The 20713-nt window shown below is 41.9% G+C and overlaps 1 protein-coding gene across 6 annotated transcripts in view; it reads right to left on the bottom strand.

Moving 5' to 3' along the window:
• cadps2 (Ca++-dependent secretion activator 2) overlaps positions 1-20713 on the bottom strand; it is a 178509-nt gene that overhangs the window by 67016 nt on the left and 90780 nt on the right. For all 6 annotated transcript variants that reach the window (XM_056386847.1, XM_056386848.1, XM_056386849.1 and 3 more), the window contains exons 9-12: positions 17049-17115; positions 14817-14925; positions 14481-14681; positions 5347-5483 (exon numbers count right to left, since the gene is read on the bottom strand). In XM_056386847.1, the coding sequence (XP_056242822.1) occupies positions 5347-5483; positions 14481-14681; positions 14817-14925; positions 17049-17115 (514 nt within the window). The remainder of the gene's footprint in view (positions 1-5346; positions 5484-14480; positions 14682-14816; positions 14926-17048; positions 17116-20713) is intronic.

The raw sequence follows: 20713 nt of genomic DNA, 5'->3' as shown, positions 1-20713 counted from the left end.
TCACACCACGGAGAGAGAGAGAGAGGGGCCTGCTGACGGGCGTGAAGCGACAAGATGTTCCTCTGTGACAAACAGATGGCGAACTCCAGTCTTGGCGCTGACCGCTCAATTAGTGGCTAACGAGCCGACTGCCTCGTTAGCTCCTCCATCAGCCGCGGCTGCACGTCTCCGTGTCAGAGCGCTGGCGCCCACCGCCTCCCCTCCGAGGAATGACACAACCCAAGAAAAAAAAAAAAAGGAAAAAGTGAAAGCAGCATGTGGTTCTGAGACAGCGAACACCTCAGCTCGCTGCTCGTCACCTGACCAGACGCCTCACAGGGAGCGCAGAGTGAGGATTCTTCATTCTTTTATCTCGGGGGGGGGGGGGGGGGGGGGTTCTCAGACTTGTTTTGGCACCTGATGCCATTTTCTGATCCAAAAATTCTGGTGACCCCAACAGTCAGAGAGTTGCCAGTTTGCCACGTGAATTTACATGACATGCACAGTGCTGTTCTACTTTCAAGAGCATGGAGGCAGCTCATTTATTCAGTCAAAATGTGGAAATATAAAAATATTAGTGTTTGTGTGTTTGAAGTCTCAAAAGTCGATGTTGGGGTTCAAACCTCAAACTCTGAATGAGCTGATTTCATGAGAAACTTATCAACTGGTTTTTATTTTGAGAGCGAGCAGGTGGCTGCTCCTAATTGCTCTCACTCTGGTCGGCTGTGATCATTTTCTAAAAGCAGCAATTATTGATTACTTCCTGAAAATTAATTAATTTGACAACAATCACAAACCATTCCTCTGGTTCCAGTTTCTCCGATGTGAGGATTCACATTTCAGGTTTGTGTTTTTGTTTACTGTTCGTTAAGACGAATAAAGACGTTTGAAGACGTCAACTTGGGCTTTGGGAAGCTGTGATTATGTAACAATCATTGATTAATCAGAATGACAGGAAATCTAGATTAAGATAAAGATTTAAAACGCTCATTCTTGACTTTTAACTTTGAACATACAGGTGACTGTTACAAAAAGAGACAATGGTTTTAAAAATAAAAAAATGTAATGTGATTGTCATGTTGTGGGGCTGTTTCCCAGCCTCTGGGTCATGTAATATATGACATACATATTTAATTCTATATTAGTTTATTGCATCTACTACATACAAATATATGAAAAAAAGATTTATTGTTATAAAAACAAACCTTGAAATCTGTGTTGTCCTCAAAACCCTATCATCGCTCCACTTACTGCTACCTGCTAAAAAATGCTGATGTTTATCCCGTCTAGTCGCAGAGGGACGAGTTATTCATCACTGCATTAATCACAAGGAGATGCAAAACACAAATATTGGTAAATCTCTCTGAATATTTTTCTGTTCTGCTTCTTTCCTTTGGAGGTCAGCGGTTCATCTCCATGTGAACACTGCAACGCAATCTGGAGCATCTCTCTTTTTCTTCTTCTGCAGATTCCTCTAATTAGCACAAACACAACTCAATCACTGGGAAGCTTCAGATTCGAGCCCGAACCGTGTGCACGCATAGATGTGAGTAATTATATTAGAGTGTATAATGTTAGGGCTCCAGAGTTAATTTGACAGCAGGACACTCAGACAGGACTGATGGGAGGACGAGGACACCTGAGTCCTCGCCCTCCGAAAGTGAAGGCGGAGACAAAGACGTCTCAAGTTCTCGAGACTGAAGGCGGACAGGAAACCAAAGTGGGTCAGAGTTACATCACAGGAGATTAAAAGAGCGTGGAGAGGTAAATATTGAGTCTTCATATGATGTCCAGTTCAGTGCTCATTCTCCATGATCCCATGACCCTTTTACTTCTGCTTCACCAGCCAGAGGTTTAGGGAAGGTGGGGGGCTCCTGGGACGATGACAGGCTGCTGATGATTTGACCAGTCAGCTGACAGTGAAGTTCAAGATATATACAATATATATGATATTTTAATTAGGGTTAGTTAAAGTTAAAGGGACATTTTTTGGGGGAAATAAATCATTTAATGGGGTTAAGTAATAGTTGAATGTACGAGCATTCAGCTGGTGCTACACCAACAGCAAATGTAACATTCAGCGATGGTTGTTTGAAGCTACATTGATGAAGATTTGGTCTCGGGGTGGGGGGTGGGGTGGGGGGGGTGGTGATGTATTATTGCTTTATGAAATAGTTGTGGCTATGATGTTAGCAAAGGGATGTGGATGTAAACTATTTTATAACCTTATAATATGGCAGGTGTGTTAAGAGGTTGTCCTACTGCCTCCAAACTCATGGATCTATTTCTCTATCTGGACTTCCTGGATTACATTTCACTTTCTCACCTGTACCTGAAACAACATGCTCTCACCAACACAGCCCCTTATGTCTTTTTTTTTTTTAGCAAAAGGCTGTTTTTAGCAGCCCATTAAGCAGAATGCATTATGGGTCTTAATGTTGTCTTTTGGTTAATCGAATATCTGTTCTGTTCTGTTCTATCTTTTTCTCACTGTAGGCAACAGCAACTATCAAACTCGAGACCTGCTGGTCCTCAAATGTTCATCAGGTAAAAACTGAATGTCAGTGGATCGACATGTTTGAGTGATTGATGATTTTCTGGTTTGGTCTTAAGTGCTTTTGTGTAAATACTGTACTTATGGCTTTGGATTAAGCTAACTGAAGAACCCATTTCAGCTGGACCTCAACAGTCCACCAGCAGCTTCACTGAGGGGATCTGACCCCTTCAGTCACCAGTGCTACTACATTGATCCAGTTAGCAAGACTCTGGGCCCAGCTACAAACCAAATTTCTGCCTAATTACTGTTGTTGTTGTTGGGTTCAACTCTTTGTGAATAAAATATGACCCCGTCTACGACATGAATCCAAGCCACTTCTCAACAGATGTCCCCCCACGCCGAAGCACTGGCCTTTTCTCAGAGCGCTTGGTGAAAAGGGGGCTCAGGTTGGAACACAAAGCCCAAGAGTTTTCACAAAAGACTGAGGAGAGAAAAGCTGGAGGGGCAGTGTGAATGGATCGGTCTAATTGCAGTGCTGGAAGGAGTCCTGGTGAGGCAGGTAGAGAAATGAAAGAAGCACAGATGTCACTCTGGTGAACATCTCCGCGATTATAAAAGACAAGAACACAACGCCACACATGTCAGGATGAGCTGACTCCTCGAGATTAGATTGTGTTTGAGTTTTAGACTCCAGAGATGGTCTTCATGCCGTTATAAAGGATGATTTAACCCTGAACAAGGAGCACTTCAAGTTTTTATACATTTTGTCATAGCAATTGATAGAAAAATATGAACTATTTCTATTCATCCTTGATAATATCTGATGGATTCTGAGAGAATATCTAAAGACAGATCAGACAGACTAGAACAGACTAGATTCTACATGATGATTTTCACGGGACATAAATGAACTAGGATGAATAGATGAGCAGAAAACAGAAAAATGGAAGAGAATAAGAAAAACAGTACTGTCTTGAGTTTTAAGGTTAATTTATTTTAGTCAGAAATGTAGTGAAATTGGTCGCAAGTGCTGAGAACCACCAGCATCATAATCTGTACGACGGGTGTTACCATATGTAGTATAGACGTAATATGACCATTATATTTAAAAATAAAATACTGTGTTAATGATACTAATATGATAATGTTGTGATGGCAGATGTTCGGTCTCGTGGATCTTTTGTTTATCAGTTAATGTTGGTGCCTTTTCACTGTCCCTTAAGTGTAATTGTCCTATTTGTGTGATTTTGTTTAGTAACGGTCACAGACTCTCTCCACCTCCCTACACTTGTGTCTGAGTCTAGATCATTTAACAAACAACAAACAAAGTTGAAAATTCGACTGATAGCTAGTGATGGGAAGCAAAACCTGGTATTAGACGGGCTGAATGTTTAAAGGCGGAAGTATCGATCAGCTCCAACGTGATCAGTTCTGCTTTCAGTAATTGTGAAATTAAGAAAATATATTTCCTGATTGTTATTGCGACATAGCGGTTCTGTCGCGCATTTCATCTCACAAACTCCGTTTCTGATTCTGACCTGTTTGTAAAAAGTGAGAAAACCTGAGAGAAGTTCAGTGGATTTCCCTTTAGACGTCCACATTGATACCAAGCAGATGCTGATCACATGTGAAGAACATGTGAAGAACATGTGATCAGTGTTTTACAGGTCACTAATGAAAACTTCTCTGTCCACACTGACACACAAAAACAACCCAATGGCTTCTTTCTCCTCCTCTCTGTTGCCATCTTGTGTCAGGGATGGAAGCAGCACAAGGTTTTTTTGTTTTTTGTGAGGGGGGGGGGGGGGGTCCAGGCCACATTACAGATTTTGTAAAAGCAAGTCTCAAGAACTTCTTCTGGGCAAGACCAAGTCAAATCTGTATAACCACAGGTCAGTGATCCTGTGTGATGTAAACGCTGCTCAAGTCCAGTCTTCATAATGAAACTGAGTCTTTCACGTCTCTTTGAAGAGTTTTTACCATCAAAATGTCGCAGCAGTCGAGCATTTCGTTTTCAGAGCTGTTATTAGGCCAAGTTCTCTGAAGCTGAATATTGGAGGACTTTTTGTTCCAGGACTCGAATGTTTGTTTTGAAGTCTAACAAGTCAAGTGGAGGATTGAGCTTCGGCCGCTCCAAAGGGAAGTGGACAACAGCGGGACAGACTGTACAGGAAGCTTCAGGCATTACACTAAAAACATAAAGTAAATGTCGGAGATTCATGTTTCCTGCTTAACTGCACACAACACAAAAACCTTCACCCACCCACTCACTCCCCTCCTCACTTATTTAGGTTTAACCCCCCACCTCCTCCTCCTCCTCCTCCTCCTCCATTGAGTCAGCCCAGCAGTTGTCCATGAGGGTCATGTTCCTATTTGGAAAGTATTGATTAGAGCATTTATCCCCTCAATCAGTGTGAGAGAGCCCCCCAGGCTTAAACAGAGAAAGGGAGGGAGGGAGGGGGAGAGAGAGAGAGAGAGGGGGGGGGAGAGAGAGAGAGAGAGAGAGAGAGAGAGAGAGAGAGAGAGAGAGCTTCAGACTGTCTCCTGAGAAGTTTTAGAGTCTTTCTCATTCTTTTCCATCCGTTTCTACGAGTTCTTCTTTTATTACTGATTGATCTGCTGAGTGCTGATCAATTGTTTTGTCTATAAAATTTCAAGAAATAGTTAAAAAACGACCAAAATGAACAGAATGAAATGTTTGTGTTCTGTCATTTCCCAGGACCGGGGGTCGACGGCGGCCACACAAGATTCTGAGAGAGCGGAGCGCCGCCTCGACCAACTCAAACTTTATCAACGAAAAAACGAACAACGTCAGTTCGACTCGCGGCTGGTTTCTGGGTAGTGTGGTGTGGAATCAGAGAGTGTCGTACCAGGCAGGAGAAGGAGTCGCTCATGCGGTGCTGCAGAGTGTGTTTCTGTAAGATGGCGAACAGGGCGGCGTGGTCGAAGCGACTCGGCGCTGCAGAGATCAGCTCCTCCACCCCCTGCCGCTGAGACGGATCCAGACCTGGACAGGAAACACAGAGAGGGACAATGCAAATGTTTTTTGTAAAGTATCTGTTTCAAACAGCAGTTCAGTTAAAATCAAGTTGAAGTGAATGAAATCTGATCATTGTGCTTCAGTCTTCAGATGTGTGACGACTTCATTCAGCACCACGACCTCAGCTCTTTGTGCACTTTGTGCTACGTTTCTTGTATGAAAGCTGCTGTGCAAATAAGGTTTATTATTATTATTAACTCTCCATTTCAATAACTAATAAATACATGATGGCATTAAGCATGACCCCTGAATACAAAGATTTTCCATCAAAAGAAATAAAATTCAACACTAATTCTTTAGAGAATTTGCATCAGAAAAACGGAAAAAAAATCATCTAAACAGAGCTGAATATATCTTGTTTTAACTTGTTTCACTGTGTAAATTACAGAGAAAAACAGAAACCCGATATGTTACCAAGCTACTTTTATCTGGAAAATCATGGAAAATCAAAAGATTTGACCAAACATTTGATTTTAGAACAGCTGGATGGAAATTTAAGTATTTTAAGTGAATTATTTTTTCTGGTTAGAAAGAAAGAAACAACACACACACACACACACACACACACACTCACACTCACACTCACACACACACACACACTCACACACACAGATAGGACTACATTGGCAGTGTCAGCTCTCAGTGCTCTGGTTAATAGTTCCCACCTCGGTTGGCTACAGCTCCTCTGTGAAGCTGTCAGAGCTCTCAGCTGACACAAACACTCGCCAACATGGCCGACGTGAGGAAAAACACTGGAAGTGACTCACACGGTCCAAACAACAACAACAACACATCACGGATCAACTGCGGCAGGAGGATCAGGCTCGGAGGGCGCGCACCGCTTCATGTTCATCAGGCCGCATGAAAACAGAGAGAGGTATCCCACTCCCTCAGATATTAAGACTCAAAACCAGGAAGTGCTTCTCAGTTTCACAGATTAGTTACAATATTAGTCGAACAACGCCAACAGCTGCGTGTTATGATAGACCGCACTCTGAAAGACACATGAAGACTGACACTTCTGCACTTACACTGACCTTTCATACCTGCTGGACAGTAGCACACCTGATCAACACACACTTTCCTGCTCCGAACCCTCTGGTTCCTACTGAAGAGAAAAATCTTTAAAATCAACTCATGAATATATACTTTCATTTCTTTTTTAAAAGACTCCAAAACAACTGGCCAATGTTACTTTACAGGAGTAAATTGTGAATTTATTGGGTTCTATTTTCAGCGTCTGACACAGTGTGACTCACTGATGTGTTCTAATAGTTTTTGGAAACAGCGGCGCTCGATGGCTCAGAGGAAGAAGACACATCAGGCTTTTTTAACAATAAGGAAATGATCACCAGATTCAAACTCTGAGTAAAGCTGGAATGACTAGTGATGTATTTTTAGACAGCAGTACAGACACTTTGGAGCTCGTCTCTTCTTGCGGCGCCCGGAGCGGCAGATGATAACGAGGCTTCGGGGTCAGCGGCGGAAGAATCAACAGAAAACTGGAAAAAGAAAAGAAGCAGAAGAGGCGCGGGGCGGCCCAGCCTGAGCAAACCTGGGTTCATTTCCAGTCCTTTCAGGCCTTCCTGTTAATGGCCCCGTCAAATGAAAAGCCTAACACTCTCCACTCTGCCTTTATTGTTGGGAGTACATTTCGGGATGGGAAGTTTCTGAGCGTGACACATGGCCCCACAAAAGACCACGGCTCGCTCGAAAGAATGCCGGCGCTGTTTCCACGCCTGCGACGCCCGCGGCCTCGTGCCCGAGACGAGCATTAGTGATCGCTTTTTTATCAACGCTGCCATTTTGTTTTTGTGTGGATGCATAGAAGCCCGCAAGGACTCTCAGACATTTGTGTTTCGTCCCCCCCCCCCCTTCCTCCCTCCTCCTCCCTTTGTCGCTTTTGTCCAAATGAGAAAAAAAAAAGACAGCAAAAGTGAAATCTCCACAATCAACTTCCAATCGACGCTCCTCTCCTTTTCTTCCCGTCTTCTTTTCTTCTGACTTTCCTGTGTCTGGCTGCCCTTTGGCTCCCGTGGCCTGCTTTCCCTCTGTCTAATTCCGATGTAGGTCATTTTACATTCGTTACCTCCAAAACACGGGATTGTCCTTAATGTAATTTGGAGAAAAGACAGGGAGTGAAGAGGCGACTCTAAAGAAAACGAGACAAAGGGATATAGATTAGTGCTGATAATAAGAGGAGGGGGAGGAGGGGGGGGGGGAGTATTGATTGGGGGACAGACGGCGGAGGAGTGATGTTGATCCGTGTCAAGTCCAACTTTCAGCTATTATCTGCTGGGTGTGTGTGTGTTAAAGAAGGGGGGTGGGGTGTGTGTGTGTGAGTGAGTGAATGAGCGTGTGTGACAGAATATATGGATGGATGTCACTGCTCCTGACACAGATGGTGTGTGTGTGTGTGTGTGTGTGTGTGTGTGTGTGTGTGTGTGTGTGTGTGTTTAATCCAGACTGTCTGCAGGTTTCTTGAACAGTTGCTCATCACTGTGACATTCACATTGACAGATTTCTGTTTTTCATATTCTCATTAAACACAAAATAAACAAATTCTGGTTTAGTTCAAACTCAGATCAAAGATCTAATCCTTCAGATTTCAGTCTTGGATGATTTGACGCTCAGTCACTGACGGTGAAAGCAAGTGTGGTTTCGAACAGCAGTATAACTTTGTCAGAAATACAACAGAGAGCGTCTGGAGAATGTTTACAGTGCAGCCAAACAAACCGATGGTTTTACAAGTAGGTTTTGAACATACGGAGGAGTCCTAAAGTCTGACACCAATTTATAGAGAATTAACTACAGAATGTAAACGATCTGGAAGGTTATTACTGAAAAATGCAGTCAATAATCTATATCAAGGTCTGCCCCCTCATAAAAAATCTCTGGGATTATAACATGTAAACTCTGTGTTATAAGTGACCACCTCCCTCTCTGCCGTCCATCCCCGCACGTTAAATAACCCGATCGGTTTGATCCAATGTTTTGTCAAGAGGCAAAACAGGGAGGAAAATAAAAGTTGATGTTCTACTCAAAGCTGAACAACGAGGCTTGTAAACTCCCCAGAGAGCTTTATCAGTGAGGTGGACATCAACCGCAAACCTGGGATTATTACATCATTACAATATCTGTTAATTAAAATTATTTCTCCCGCTTCACAAGCTTTCAGTCACATCTCATGGTCTACATCAGCAAATAAACACACTAAATGTTTAAAGGGTCAACAGAACTGAACCGTACTGGATCAGACTCGGTGAGATCAGATCAGTGAATCCCACATTACATCTATTATTGTATTATTATCTGTTATTATAACTATCAGCCTTTGTGTGTCCACGACTTGAAGTGCAACTCCACAGATTTTACACATTAAAGTCTGTGTGCAGATCTTGGGAAGTACTACTGGCTTTAACACAACAAAACTCCTATCTGTATGCAGTTGCATGCTGGGTAATGCAGGTGCCAAGTTTTTAACAAATAGTAGAATATCTGCAGGGGTTTTCTTTCAGTATTACACCTGTAGAGTCCAACAGCGTTACACTGTGGACGTGTAATATAAACCCAGTGTCGAACTGAAAGGTATTAACTCCGTATTGTTTGTGTATGTCTAGATTTTTATAGATATTTATAACATGTGTGAGGATGTTTGAGCGCTGAGGTGTGTGTGTGTGTGTATGTGTGTGTGTTGAAGGTGGGAGGGTGAGGCTAGTTCTCTGCGCTTGATCTCTCCATATCCATCTCGTCTGAGCTCCATTGGTATCGTCACAGCAACAGTCACATCTATGTGACATCCTGCTCTGAGAGGTGGTGGCGGTCGCTGATGGCAGGTTATTGATGCGGACGAAGAGGAGGAGGAGGAGGAGGAGGAAGATGGAGAGCGTTTCAGTTTCAGGTGCACCGGGCTGAGAGATGAGACTTGATCTGCCTGTCAGAGCATGGCGGTGACGACGTCAGGGCGAGCTGAGACGAAGATGCGGACGGACAAGCCCATCAGCCTCCGTGTGGCTGTGCGGGGCGTCTCGCAGCGGAGAACTCAAACGGACAAACTCAACTCGGGGGAAAAGTTTGAGAGAAGCACATGAACACATCCTCAGCTGTTGTGCTGCGTTTGAGGGCGCCACTGAATCCCCGGAAGGTTAAGGCGAAAGGACAGTTTGGACGTCGCTCCTCAGGATCATCCTCGCTGTCAAACTGACCACCTGCTTCTTCAAAAACACAACTGACAGGTGTAAACATCCCCGAAAAAACACCTTCAGGATCGGCCTCGACCCCCAACAGGCCCATCTGTTGACAGCGAGGGCGGACTTCACGGTCTCTTTGATAAAAGTGGATTTCAGGTCAGAGGTCGCAACGAAAAGTCCCCACAGCCTTCGATGATTTCCACGTGTTTGGACTTTGTTTTGCGGGTCGTTTGAACGCCGGTCCGTTTCATTCTTGTTTACGTGAACTGCTGGCTGCAGCGAACAGGCAGGACGGTGACAGGAAGTGATAGCTACTCCAGTTTCTTTAGCAAACTCACACTTGTCTGTTTGTCCTTTTCTTTAGAGTTTTCACTTCAGAGCTGAGAATCTCAGGAACGGCCAGCTGCTGAAATCTGACCATGAAACAGCATCAAGACAAAAGCCTGGATTTTATTTATGGAACCAAAAAGTTTTCTTCTTAATAATCTGCATTTTTTTCTCCTTGCTTTGTTGCTTTTCATCTATTTTTCTTTTCTAGCGGAGCTTGGTTAAAGCTATAACATGTGACTTTTCCACATTAAAATGTCTAACAATGATTAGACCTATGGCAGATAGCAGAACAAATCTGCTTCCATCTATTTTCAAACCTAAAGAAATCCGTTATTTTAATCAAGGTAATGCTCTGTGTTTCATTTGGTCGCCTGTCGATGACGTGATGATGGGGATATGTTGGCGTTGTGCTTGTTGCCAGAAGCGTCAAAACTTTACTTTCATCCAGTTTTAAGTGACATTTTAAAGATACTTTTTACACCTTGGTTGTTTTCAACTATATATTTCAACGAGTTGAAGGATTTTAGTCGTCCGACGTCGCATCTGAAGTAATCAAACAATCAAAACAAAGGTTAGCATCAGTCTCAGCACCCAAACCGACTCAGACTTTAAATGTGAACCGGTTTAATGGTGTGTTTGTTGTGGAGAGGAGGACACCTCTGTGGATAATTCAGCTGCAGGTAAAAAACCTCCTGAACCACCGACACTGAAGGAATCCAAACGGGAAAAAAAGCTCACAGCGATGGCGGTGAAGACAACAACTCCCATGATTCCAGGCTACTATTGTTTTCATTGGGAGACCCCTAGGGGCAGAAGTTACATACTGTGTATTTAAATCTAACCACCACATACGATGTCAAATGACAAATAAGACGATAAAAATTGTATAAAGTTTTCAAGAGCATAGACAGAGAACCGAACGGACTATGAAGATGAAAGCAGATAAATACACATATATGAAGTCAGTTAAGAATATACTATATTTTTTACCGACTTCATATGTGACCCAGAGTCTCGGAGCCCAGAAACAGACACAAGTCAAACCAATTATCTCATCTAAACCAAACCTTTTCCTGCACCTCAAACAACAGCAATCATAAACATGATCATTACCCTTCAGTTGTCACTGCACCTACAGCTCACAGCACATGGAAAATACAATGTCAATATTATAAAACAGCACTGACAGAAGAAGGAGAAAACAATTAATAACTCAATTTAGAGACGGAAATAAAAAAATGTGGTGTTAGATTGAATTTTGTAGTGACATTAAGTACATTTCCGCTCCAGCCCGTGTTCTGTTCAGCTTCTTCTGCCTCAGTCTAAAACCCTTTCTAACCTAATTATTCATTTTCTGCTGTCATGCATTCTGTCTGAATTGGCACATTTCATGAAATCCAGCAGTTTGTGATTAACTTCTAGATAGAGATATTTGTGTTCTGCAGATCTCCCAGTACAAACATGTTGCTGCTGCGGATTATTGCCAAACCATGTTTCTTTGTTACAGAAGCACAACAGCTGAAGCAGAGTTTATGATCTGATAGTATTATAAGGTCTGTCTTGTGTTTTTCCATAAATTTCACAAAATATAAACTTTTCATGTCAGTGTTTAAACACACATTACACAGATAATGGTGAAAGAAACTGGGTAGTTGTAGTCCAGCTTTTTCTGTTTGAACCTGACATCCTGACGTATGAACACCTCGCTTTTTTTTCCCGCCACACAAAGTTGGAAATTATTTTACGTAGTTTATCAAACCAGTTTTTTTTGTGTGGTGACGAATAAAATCCTCAGACCAGCCGACAGATATCGGAGGATTAAAAAAGTCCATACAGGTCTTTGTCCCTAACCTCTGACGAGACCCACAGGAGAGCGTCCTGACATGGCGCCCATACGGTGGCAGATGTACCAGACCTTTATCGTCAGGGTTACAATAACAAACACACAGTTAAGCTTGTAGAACAGTCATAGTTTGTGCAAACTGAATGACATTAAAGAATCAGGTTTATTTTCATTAAACCAGTTCGATCGGTGTGAGATCATGTGCTGGACCTCCGGCAGTAAACAGGAGGAAGAGCTGATCCCTGAAAACAGAAGCTGAGAATTTACAGAGCAGGATCCATTCAGCAGAGGAACAACAATAACCATCAGCTGCCTGCTGTGTGTGAGCCTCTGACACGACTTCCACGTGTAAACAGCTTCATTATTTGCTCTCACGCGCCAGTCAATAAAATCTGCCGCTGCCTGCTCGCTCTTTGTGCTCCGAGTCGCAACCGAAGGCACAAAGCTGAGAACGGTCCTGAGCCGGAGACACACAAAGGAGAAGATGATGTGTCTCTGCTCTCATTGTCTCACCTGTTCGCTCTCAGTTATTAACATTCAAACACAGAAGAATGGATCGTTTGTGCAGGAAAACGCTGCTTTTTCCGCAAGTCAAGACGAGAGAAGTATGATTTTGTTAATGTTAAATGACCCGTCCATGTGTGTGCGTGTGCATGTGCGTGTGCATGTGGCTGCATAAAAGCTCGCCTGTGTGTACACATGCAATCATTAGTGTTATTTAACCTCCGCCTTTCATTCTTTACGAGCAGAGACGAAGATGCAGGTTCACTGACACAATCGTTTTTAAAGCGAGAACAACTTTGTGTCAAACCCATTATTACAATCACACACACTCACACATACACACACACACACACACACACACAGGCACTTAGCACCCAGTTAAGAGCTATTTCAGGGACACCTTCTATTTCCACCTGCAAACAGCATGTCAGCACCTCTCGCCATTAACTCTTCAATCTTTCCCATTTAACACTAACGAGCGACGGCAAGAACAGGCCGCCGCTGCGCCAAATTACACAAATACTGTCATAATCAGCTCTCAGTATGAAGCTCTTCATGTCACAATGCTCGGCCAGGAGGAGACAGCCAGCCGCGCACACACAAGCGCCGCCGCCGCCGCCCTCCTCCCGCAGATAATAAATTAAATGATTTGTAGATGGAGGGGGAAAAAAAGAAATGAAGTGTGTGTGTGTTGAAGCAAAGACATGATATTACAGAAGTTAAGAGGACAGAAAGAACAAATCAAGGTAGGGGCAGAATATACAGCAGGAGAAAGACAAGAAAAGGAAGAAATGTGCCAAACAGGAAAATAAAAAAGTTTTCTAAAAGCGCCATTTAGTGACGTGGATCCCAACAGTTACTGGCAAACGCAGCAAAAAGGGCAGCGAAGAAAATAAACCCAGGGAGTAAAAGGGGCTACGGATGGGAAGACTGGAAGAGAAATAAAGAAAGAGGAATGGAGGAAAGGGTGGAGATTAAAAAAAAAGAAGGCAGATGTGGGAAAAGAGCAAGAGAGGAGGAAAGGAAAGTGATGAAGGGAAGGGAAAAATTAAATGAGACAAACGGAAGAGGCATAAAAAGGAAAAATAACGGAAAAAACAAGAAAATATGGGAATAGGAAATGAAGACAGGAAGCTGGAAAAAAGAAGGGAAGGGAAGAAGGAGGGATGGATGACAGGAAAAAAAGAGGGCAAGAAAAACAGATACATGGTGTGTTGTATTGAAGAAGAGAGATTCTTATTTTGAGTCTTTGTTTTCTCTTCTTCTCTTGTGTGTGTTTTCTCTCTCACAGCAGTGAAACCTACATGCTGTTAACCTGTTTCGATCTGCCTCCAACTGTGTGTGTGTGTGTGTGTGTGTGTGTGTGTGTGTGTGTGTGTGTGTACCTGCAACCAATCAGTGAACTGCAAACAAATCAAAGCCCCCACATAAGTTCAGTCTTGAGATCCTGCTGCCTGTCTGTCTGTTCCACTTTTCAAACATCATGTTTAATTGGAAAAAAGGAACAAAAAACAAAACAAAAATAGAAACAATGTGAAGGAATAAGGAAGAGAAGGCAGAGGAGACGGAAAGGAAGATGAGATGAAAGCAGTGGCAGATTAGGGTAAAGTGCAAAAAAGATGAAAAAAAAGAGAAAGGAAATGAGGAAAGAAGGAAAGTAGGCAACAACAGAAGAAAAAAGAAGAAGCAAAACGAATACGAAGAAAGAGTTTAAATACAGGTCGCAGCCACATAAAGCTCCACCTCCTGAGTGGTGTCAACACTATTTCAATTTTGAGACATTTTTAACCCTGAATTTCAAACAAAGATTCAGGATCAGTCAAATGCCTGTTGCCAAATCCAAGCTGAAGGCTGAACACAAGTGGCCACCTCATTTGTAAATCCATGTATAACATTGTAAACGTCAAGAATATAGTCATCAAATGCTGCTGATACAAAGATCTTTTCAATCTTAAACTTTTCAATGAAAGATAATGCAGTTTTAAAAGATTTTTATGAATGAACTTTTATGAATTATAATATCAGGCTAAATGAGCAGATTTCAGATTGCTCAGTACTTTCACTTTACAAACCGACCCAGTGAGGATCAGAACCTACTGATGGGGGACGCTGGTTTCTGAAGTCCTCCTCTGCAGTTTGCGGTTTTGTTCTGCAGCGGGGGGACCGGTTTGTAGGACTGCCCGGTGGCCCGGTATATGGCCTGGACCCACAGCACTCGGTCCTGCTCATCGTCACAGGCGAACATCACCAGGTCGCCCTCCTTCACCGCGTTAAAAAACACCCGGCCGCCCTGCAGGCCTGAGGAGGAGGAAGGTCACGTGAATGGCTTTGTACTGAATGCAGCTCGTATATCACTGCGGTGTAGACGATCTGCTTTCTGTTTACATTTGAATTTAGCCGTGGAGACTTGGAAATGTAAAAAGGTGTGTCTACCTGGCTGAGGGTCGCAGTAGTCCACCGTGTAGCCCTCCAGCTGCATTAGCTCTTGAGGCTCCGCCTTCTTCTCTCTGTAGCTGCACATGGCAAACGTGTACTGACTCACCTGCAGGACAAAGACACTGATCAACCACAAGTCTCGGCACACTTCAGAAGCACAAGCCGTCCAAACACACATGGGTACATGTTTGGTTTCTTCATATTTCCAGAGCCCGTTCATTTCCCATAGAGCTTTTATGTAGGAAGCACGGTCTCTAGTTGAGTTTCATGATGTGTCCTAAGATATGCTTTAAATGAACTGTTAATGTCTCAACCCTGAAAATCTTCAGCTGTAAAAATGGTGAACTTGCTCCTGGAGAAGAACCATCAGCTGCTGCTGCTGTGGAGTGAACCAGAACAGAAAAGTTGTCTGGACAGATACACAACAAACTGAAACTCTTTAAATATATAAACTAAAACTATAAACTATAAAGCTCCGTTAAGTCGAGGGGAGCCGCAGATTCAACTGATAATTCTCTGTAGGTTCATTACGACCAGCAGCTTCTAACGATCGCATATTATTATAATTAGAATAACCACTTTGCAGTTGTATGCCAATCAAATATTTGTGTTTAATTGGGTTATAATCATGAATTTGTATGAATTATTGAGTTATGGCCAAAAATGTGTCTTGAGGTCACGGTGACCTTTGACCTTTCACCACCAAAATGTAATCAGTTCATCCTTCCCCTCCGTTTGTGTCAAATTTGAAGAAATTTCCTCAAGGTGTTACTTAAGCAACATCACAGGAGAGTGAGGGATGTACTGAATATCAGCTCAGCTGTGATTGGTCAGGACAATCACAGCTGAGCTGATATTCAGTACATCGCTCACTCTCCTGTGATGTTGCTTTTATACAACAGTTCTACAAGCGCAATATTAAATAAACAACAGATTATCATTTGTTTATTTCATCATTTATTTGGCTACACCAACACAAATAGTTCTGCAACTGGACTGGTACTGGACTGTTGCTAAGCAACACAAACATTTTCCTGACCTGCACACTGCACACTAACTTGCTACTTTACCTCAGGTGTGCGCTGAAGTATCATGGCTTCTTCCCTTCATCCTCTTCTGACCTCATACATCATTCAACTCAAATGTTATTTCTGGAAATATTTTCATCTTTGCAAAGTTTGTTACAATCTAAGACAGATAACGATCGTTAATGTAACGCTAATTAATGATTAGGCAGAGTGATACATGTAGTTAAAGTGCCAGTGCTGTTATACCCTGTATCAGCATTCATGGAATGCCTCTCGTCCAATCAAATTACTTGGTTGGAACTACCTGTTGTATAATGACCTATCACGTTCAGGAGAATGGGATGGAACGTGTAATGTCTCCGGCTCTGGCTGAAAACTGGCAAAACAAAGCAGACGTTCCACTTCTGTTTAAATAAAGTTGCAACTGGTGAAAATGTTCTTTAATGAAACTAAACAAAAAGATTTTTAAACCACAGCGTAGAGAGTAAAAATATTGTCAAACATTGAATGAACCATTAACATCATAAACCACAATCAGTACAATATAAATGAGTCTCAATGGAAAGACCTTCTGATGCCTTTAAAGGACTTTCAGTCGGACGGGAAACAAGAAGAGTTGTTTCACAAAGGCGACATTTTCATTTGAACGTTTACCCTTGCTCTGAGTGATCACTAAGTCCTCCACAAGTACATAACAGCTGAAATTAAAAAGTGTAAAACTTGATTTACTTTGCTTCAGTTGGACTCTTGTGCACAGCCGAGATGTAAAAACCTTTCAGGTAGAGCGGCTGATGTGAGATGATTTTCTTTAACAACCTTAAATTGCTTTTTTTTTTCTTTTTTCTTTCTCCCACTTTCGCCTTCCCACTCCAAAATCAATTTCTGAAAGAGCTGCTTCAGTGTGAGGACATTCTCTGTGAAGGCTGAGTTTAGGATCTAATGCATTTTAAACACAAAAACTTCTGTTTAATGAGTTATTTCATATTCCCCCTGATAATGGATCTGTACGAGTCAAGTCTTTTCTTCTGTGGAATAACAGTTCATTAATGTCACTCTGCTGCTGCGGACTCATTTTAGTTTTACTTTTAACCTGTAGTCTCTCTCGTCCTGCCTGCAGTGGCTCTCTGATATTAAAACACAATGTCCCAATCGATCATGGATCAATAGATGTCACCTGCTCTCAGTTTCACCGGTTTCTTACCTGAACGAGAACAAAATATCTTCTTTTCCAGCGTTTCCACACTCTCTGTCCCACAGCGTAAAGATACCTGAAACACAACATCAGGTTAAAGGAAAATGTGGTTCCAACCAACTGTTGGTGGTCTGTTATTCTTCCCTAACAAAAAGCACATGAAACCATTTATGGCTTTATGTGAATTTATCTAGGGAGGCAACTAATATGATTGTCATCATCAGCCTGATGATTATTTTCTCAATTAACTGTTGAGTCATTAACATGTCAGAAAACAGTAAAAGAAAATGTCCATCCCAGTTTCTCCAAGTCCAAGATGACAACTCCAAATGTTTTATCTGACCAAAAAAAAGATATTAGGTTTACTCTCATATAAAACAGAGAAAAGCAGGAAAATCTTCAACTTTCAGAGGCTGAAACCTCAATTTATTTATTTGCATAAAAATACTTTAATGATTAATCAATTATCAAAATTGTTGCCAACTAATCGATAAACCAATCAATCGTATCGGCTCTAAATTCAGATGTGAAATGTATTTATTTTCACATTAGCCCACATACATACATGACATGTATGATAGAAATGTAAAATCAGTTTCAGTTTACCATCTCAACCTCAAGGTCTACGCATCAGCTGCTCTGGAGCTTTTGATCATATCATATGATCTTCATCAGCGAATAGAGTTCGTCCATCGGTGCTAAAAATGCTGTTTTCAAGGTCAACTAGAGCAGAAGGAGTAACTGATCGAAAGCTCCAGACCAGCTACTAAATGGACCTTGAGCAGAGATTGTTTTGTCAAATGTGAAAAGTGCTTCACATGATAAATTACATTTTTTATTTTCCAAAAGTAATAAAAGGTTTTTATATTTTTCCCTCAAATCAGTAATTCTTGTGAAATGTATTTCTTCATTGGACATTTACTAAATGGACATTTTTCTGACAATTTACACAAATTACAATTAATTCATTGATCGAAAAGCTAAACAACAGATTAATCAATACTGGAAATAACTTGAACACTACTAATCTGAGACACTTAACTTGAGGATACAAATATCAACAATAACGGGGACGTATATCAAAAACAAAAACAACCGAGAGCCTTTGAGTCTTCAAGCATCAGATTCTGTTGATATTTGAAGTCTCCAAATATCACAATATATCACAGCACATTACGCCACAACTCCGCCAGCTGTGACCATCATTAAGACCTACATTTCCTCCTTTAATGAGGAAACTAAAAGGAGAGAGGCCATGACACAGACAGCAGCTCATTGAGGAAGTCTTGAGGAAAATGGAAGAATGACCAGCGTGGCCTCTCAATCAATGGCTGCTCTCGGGCCTCCTGAAGCGTGGGATACAGGCAAGTGCAAGTGAGGAAAATCAATCGATGGCGAGACCTCTTTCTTCAGCCCTGCTGCCCGCCCTTAAAGAAAAGGCCTCCAGTCAAGGCTGCGGCGCGTCTGGACGGAGAATCTGGGCCATTCTGCAACGACTCCGGGTTAACATGTGGCACCGCTCGCCGGGCCACTTGTGAAAATGATTTGGCTGTCTGTCCTCCTCCTGCAGGGGTTTCAAACACCCATTCAGCCGCACGACGACATGGCCGGATGGATGGACTGCAGACGGCGAAGAGTTCACTGCAGGCATTTAACAGCCCTCGCTGCCAAAAAACACCCGTCTCTAACTGGTCATTTAGCTGGATATTCAGACTTTAAGGGTTGTTTTTGTTTTGTTTTTTTTAAACGTGATGAGATACTGGGTTTATTTTCTTCAGGAAAAACTGTTTCACATCTTTTCGAGAAATTAGTGTGAGCATAATTAAATAAAACAAAAAAGACATCACTGCATCACAATTAAAAAACAAAAAAAGGTGTAATAATCTGACTACATTAAAGATTTTTTTTTTTTTTTACCCAATTATGAAGTAAATGATTTATAAAACATACATGCATGTTACATATGTATGTTAAGAAGGAGAACTTTGTAGTGCCGCTGTCTGAACGCTGTCGGCAGCAGGTAAAACACAGCGTCTGATTTCCTCTGAGCTCAGAAACCTGATGAGAAACAGGACGAAGAATGAAAATCTTCTAGAGGAAACAAATCAAGAATCTCATGATCACAACAATGATTTAATGATCTCCTCAGAGACCCTTCATGTGAACAGAACCTCATGGTGTTCACCTGCTGCTCGCTCTCAACAGTGTCATACAGGTAAACATATTTCTTCATTGTCATCTAATGGCGTCAAAAAAAAAAAAAAAAAACATTCAATGAAAATGTGTTTGTGGATCATCTGAGAATCACGTTTCCAGTTTGTGCACTTTTCTCTTTTTTTCCCATCTCGCTCTCGCTCGCTCTCTCTCTCTGTCAAAGTAAAATGTGCTCTTGCATCCGTCGACCTCTTAATGGATTCATGTCTTTAATCTTCTCAGGTTCCTTTTCATGGTTTTCTTTCTGAAGTCTGAACCCAAAAAATAAATAAATAATACGAAATGTACTGAAACATTTTCTGTTTGTGCTCTTTTTGTGCTCCAAGCAACAGAGATTCCTGCAACAGCCTCTTCTCGGACTGGACTGGACCGGATTAATCACACATGCAGCACACAGGCCTCGTTATCGCCAGCCTCACGGATTGTGTTTTTAACAAAGCAGAAATGACAGAAGCCAGATTCAGGACATGAAGAAGAGCTGGCCGTGTGTCGGACTGTACGACGCTGACTTAACACGATGCATGCTGGTTAGACAGCAACCCACTGGGAGCCACCTGTGACGACAACACTTCCTCCCGATTGGCTTACAACTTCACTGACACGCACGTCGTGCTCTACGTTTTTATTCTACGAACTTCAGATCCATTATCTCCAAGGTTCTCTCTCCCAAAGGTGATGCAGTTTATCGGCTCTCCTCCTGACAGCTCTTTTTATTTTTTTTACATGAACACCAACACTATAGTTTTCAACAAGGAAAATTGTAAAAACAATTTAGTTTGTTATTGTATAAAAAAGTAATAACCTTAGAGGTCATATTTTATCCTTAAGATTTCTTTTATCTTTACAAGTCTATGGTTCTGAACAAAACAGAAAATCTTATCTCTCTAAGTTTTTCTCCAGCAGTTTTAACCCATCGCCCTCCATGTTTTCATAAAACTCAGACTAACAGTGGCGAGAAAGAGTGAGTGAACCCTTTCACCTGCATTTGTGTGTAAATTTGTCCCAAAATATGTCCATGATCTTCATCTAAGTTATAATAGACAAAGACAATCTGTTTAACTAAGAACAGAGAATTCATTGCGTCGTTCTTCAGTGTGGATTGGAAGAGGTGTGTGAACCCCTCGGATAATGACATGAACAAAAGCTAAGTAGAGTCAGGAGTTATCAAACCTGACGTCAAGTCGATGAAACCAGATTAGAGGTGTGGGTTAGAGACGCTTTGAGTTAAAAAATAAATAAATAAATTTGAGTTTGCTCTTCACAAGAAATATCTGCTGATGTGAACTTTGCCTCACAGAAAAGATCTCAGAAAGCTTACCATCACAAACTGTTATTAGCATGACGCTGAGAGGGCTACAGAGTCATCTCAAAGAGTTCAGATCTTCACTCCCTGGAAGTGACACCTCCAGCTAGGATGACTCCAAAAGCTCAGCACAGAACGCTCAGTAACGTAACCAAGA

Source organism: Seriola aureovittata, chromosome 10 (assembly GCF_021018895.1).
Source record: "Seriola aureovittata isolate HTS-2021-v1 ecotype China chromosome 10, ASM2101889v1, whole genome shotgun sequence".
NCBI classification, from domain to species: Eukaryota; Metazoa; Chordata; class Actinopteri; order Carangiformes; family Carangidae; genus Seriola; species Seriola aureovittata.
This window is presented reverse-complemented; position numbering and strand designations above follow the sequence as displayed.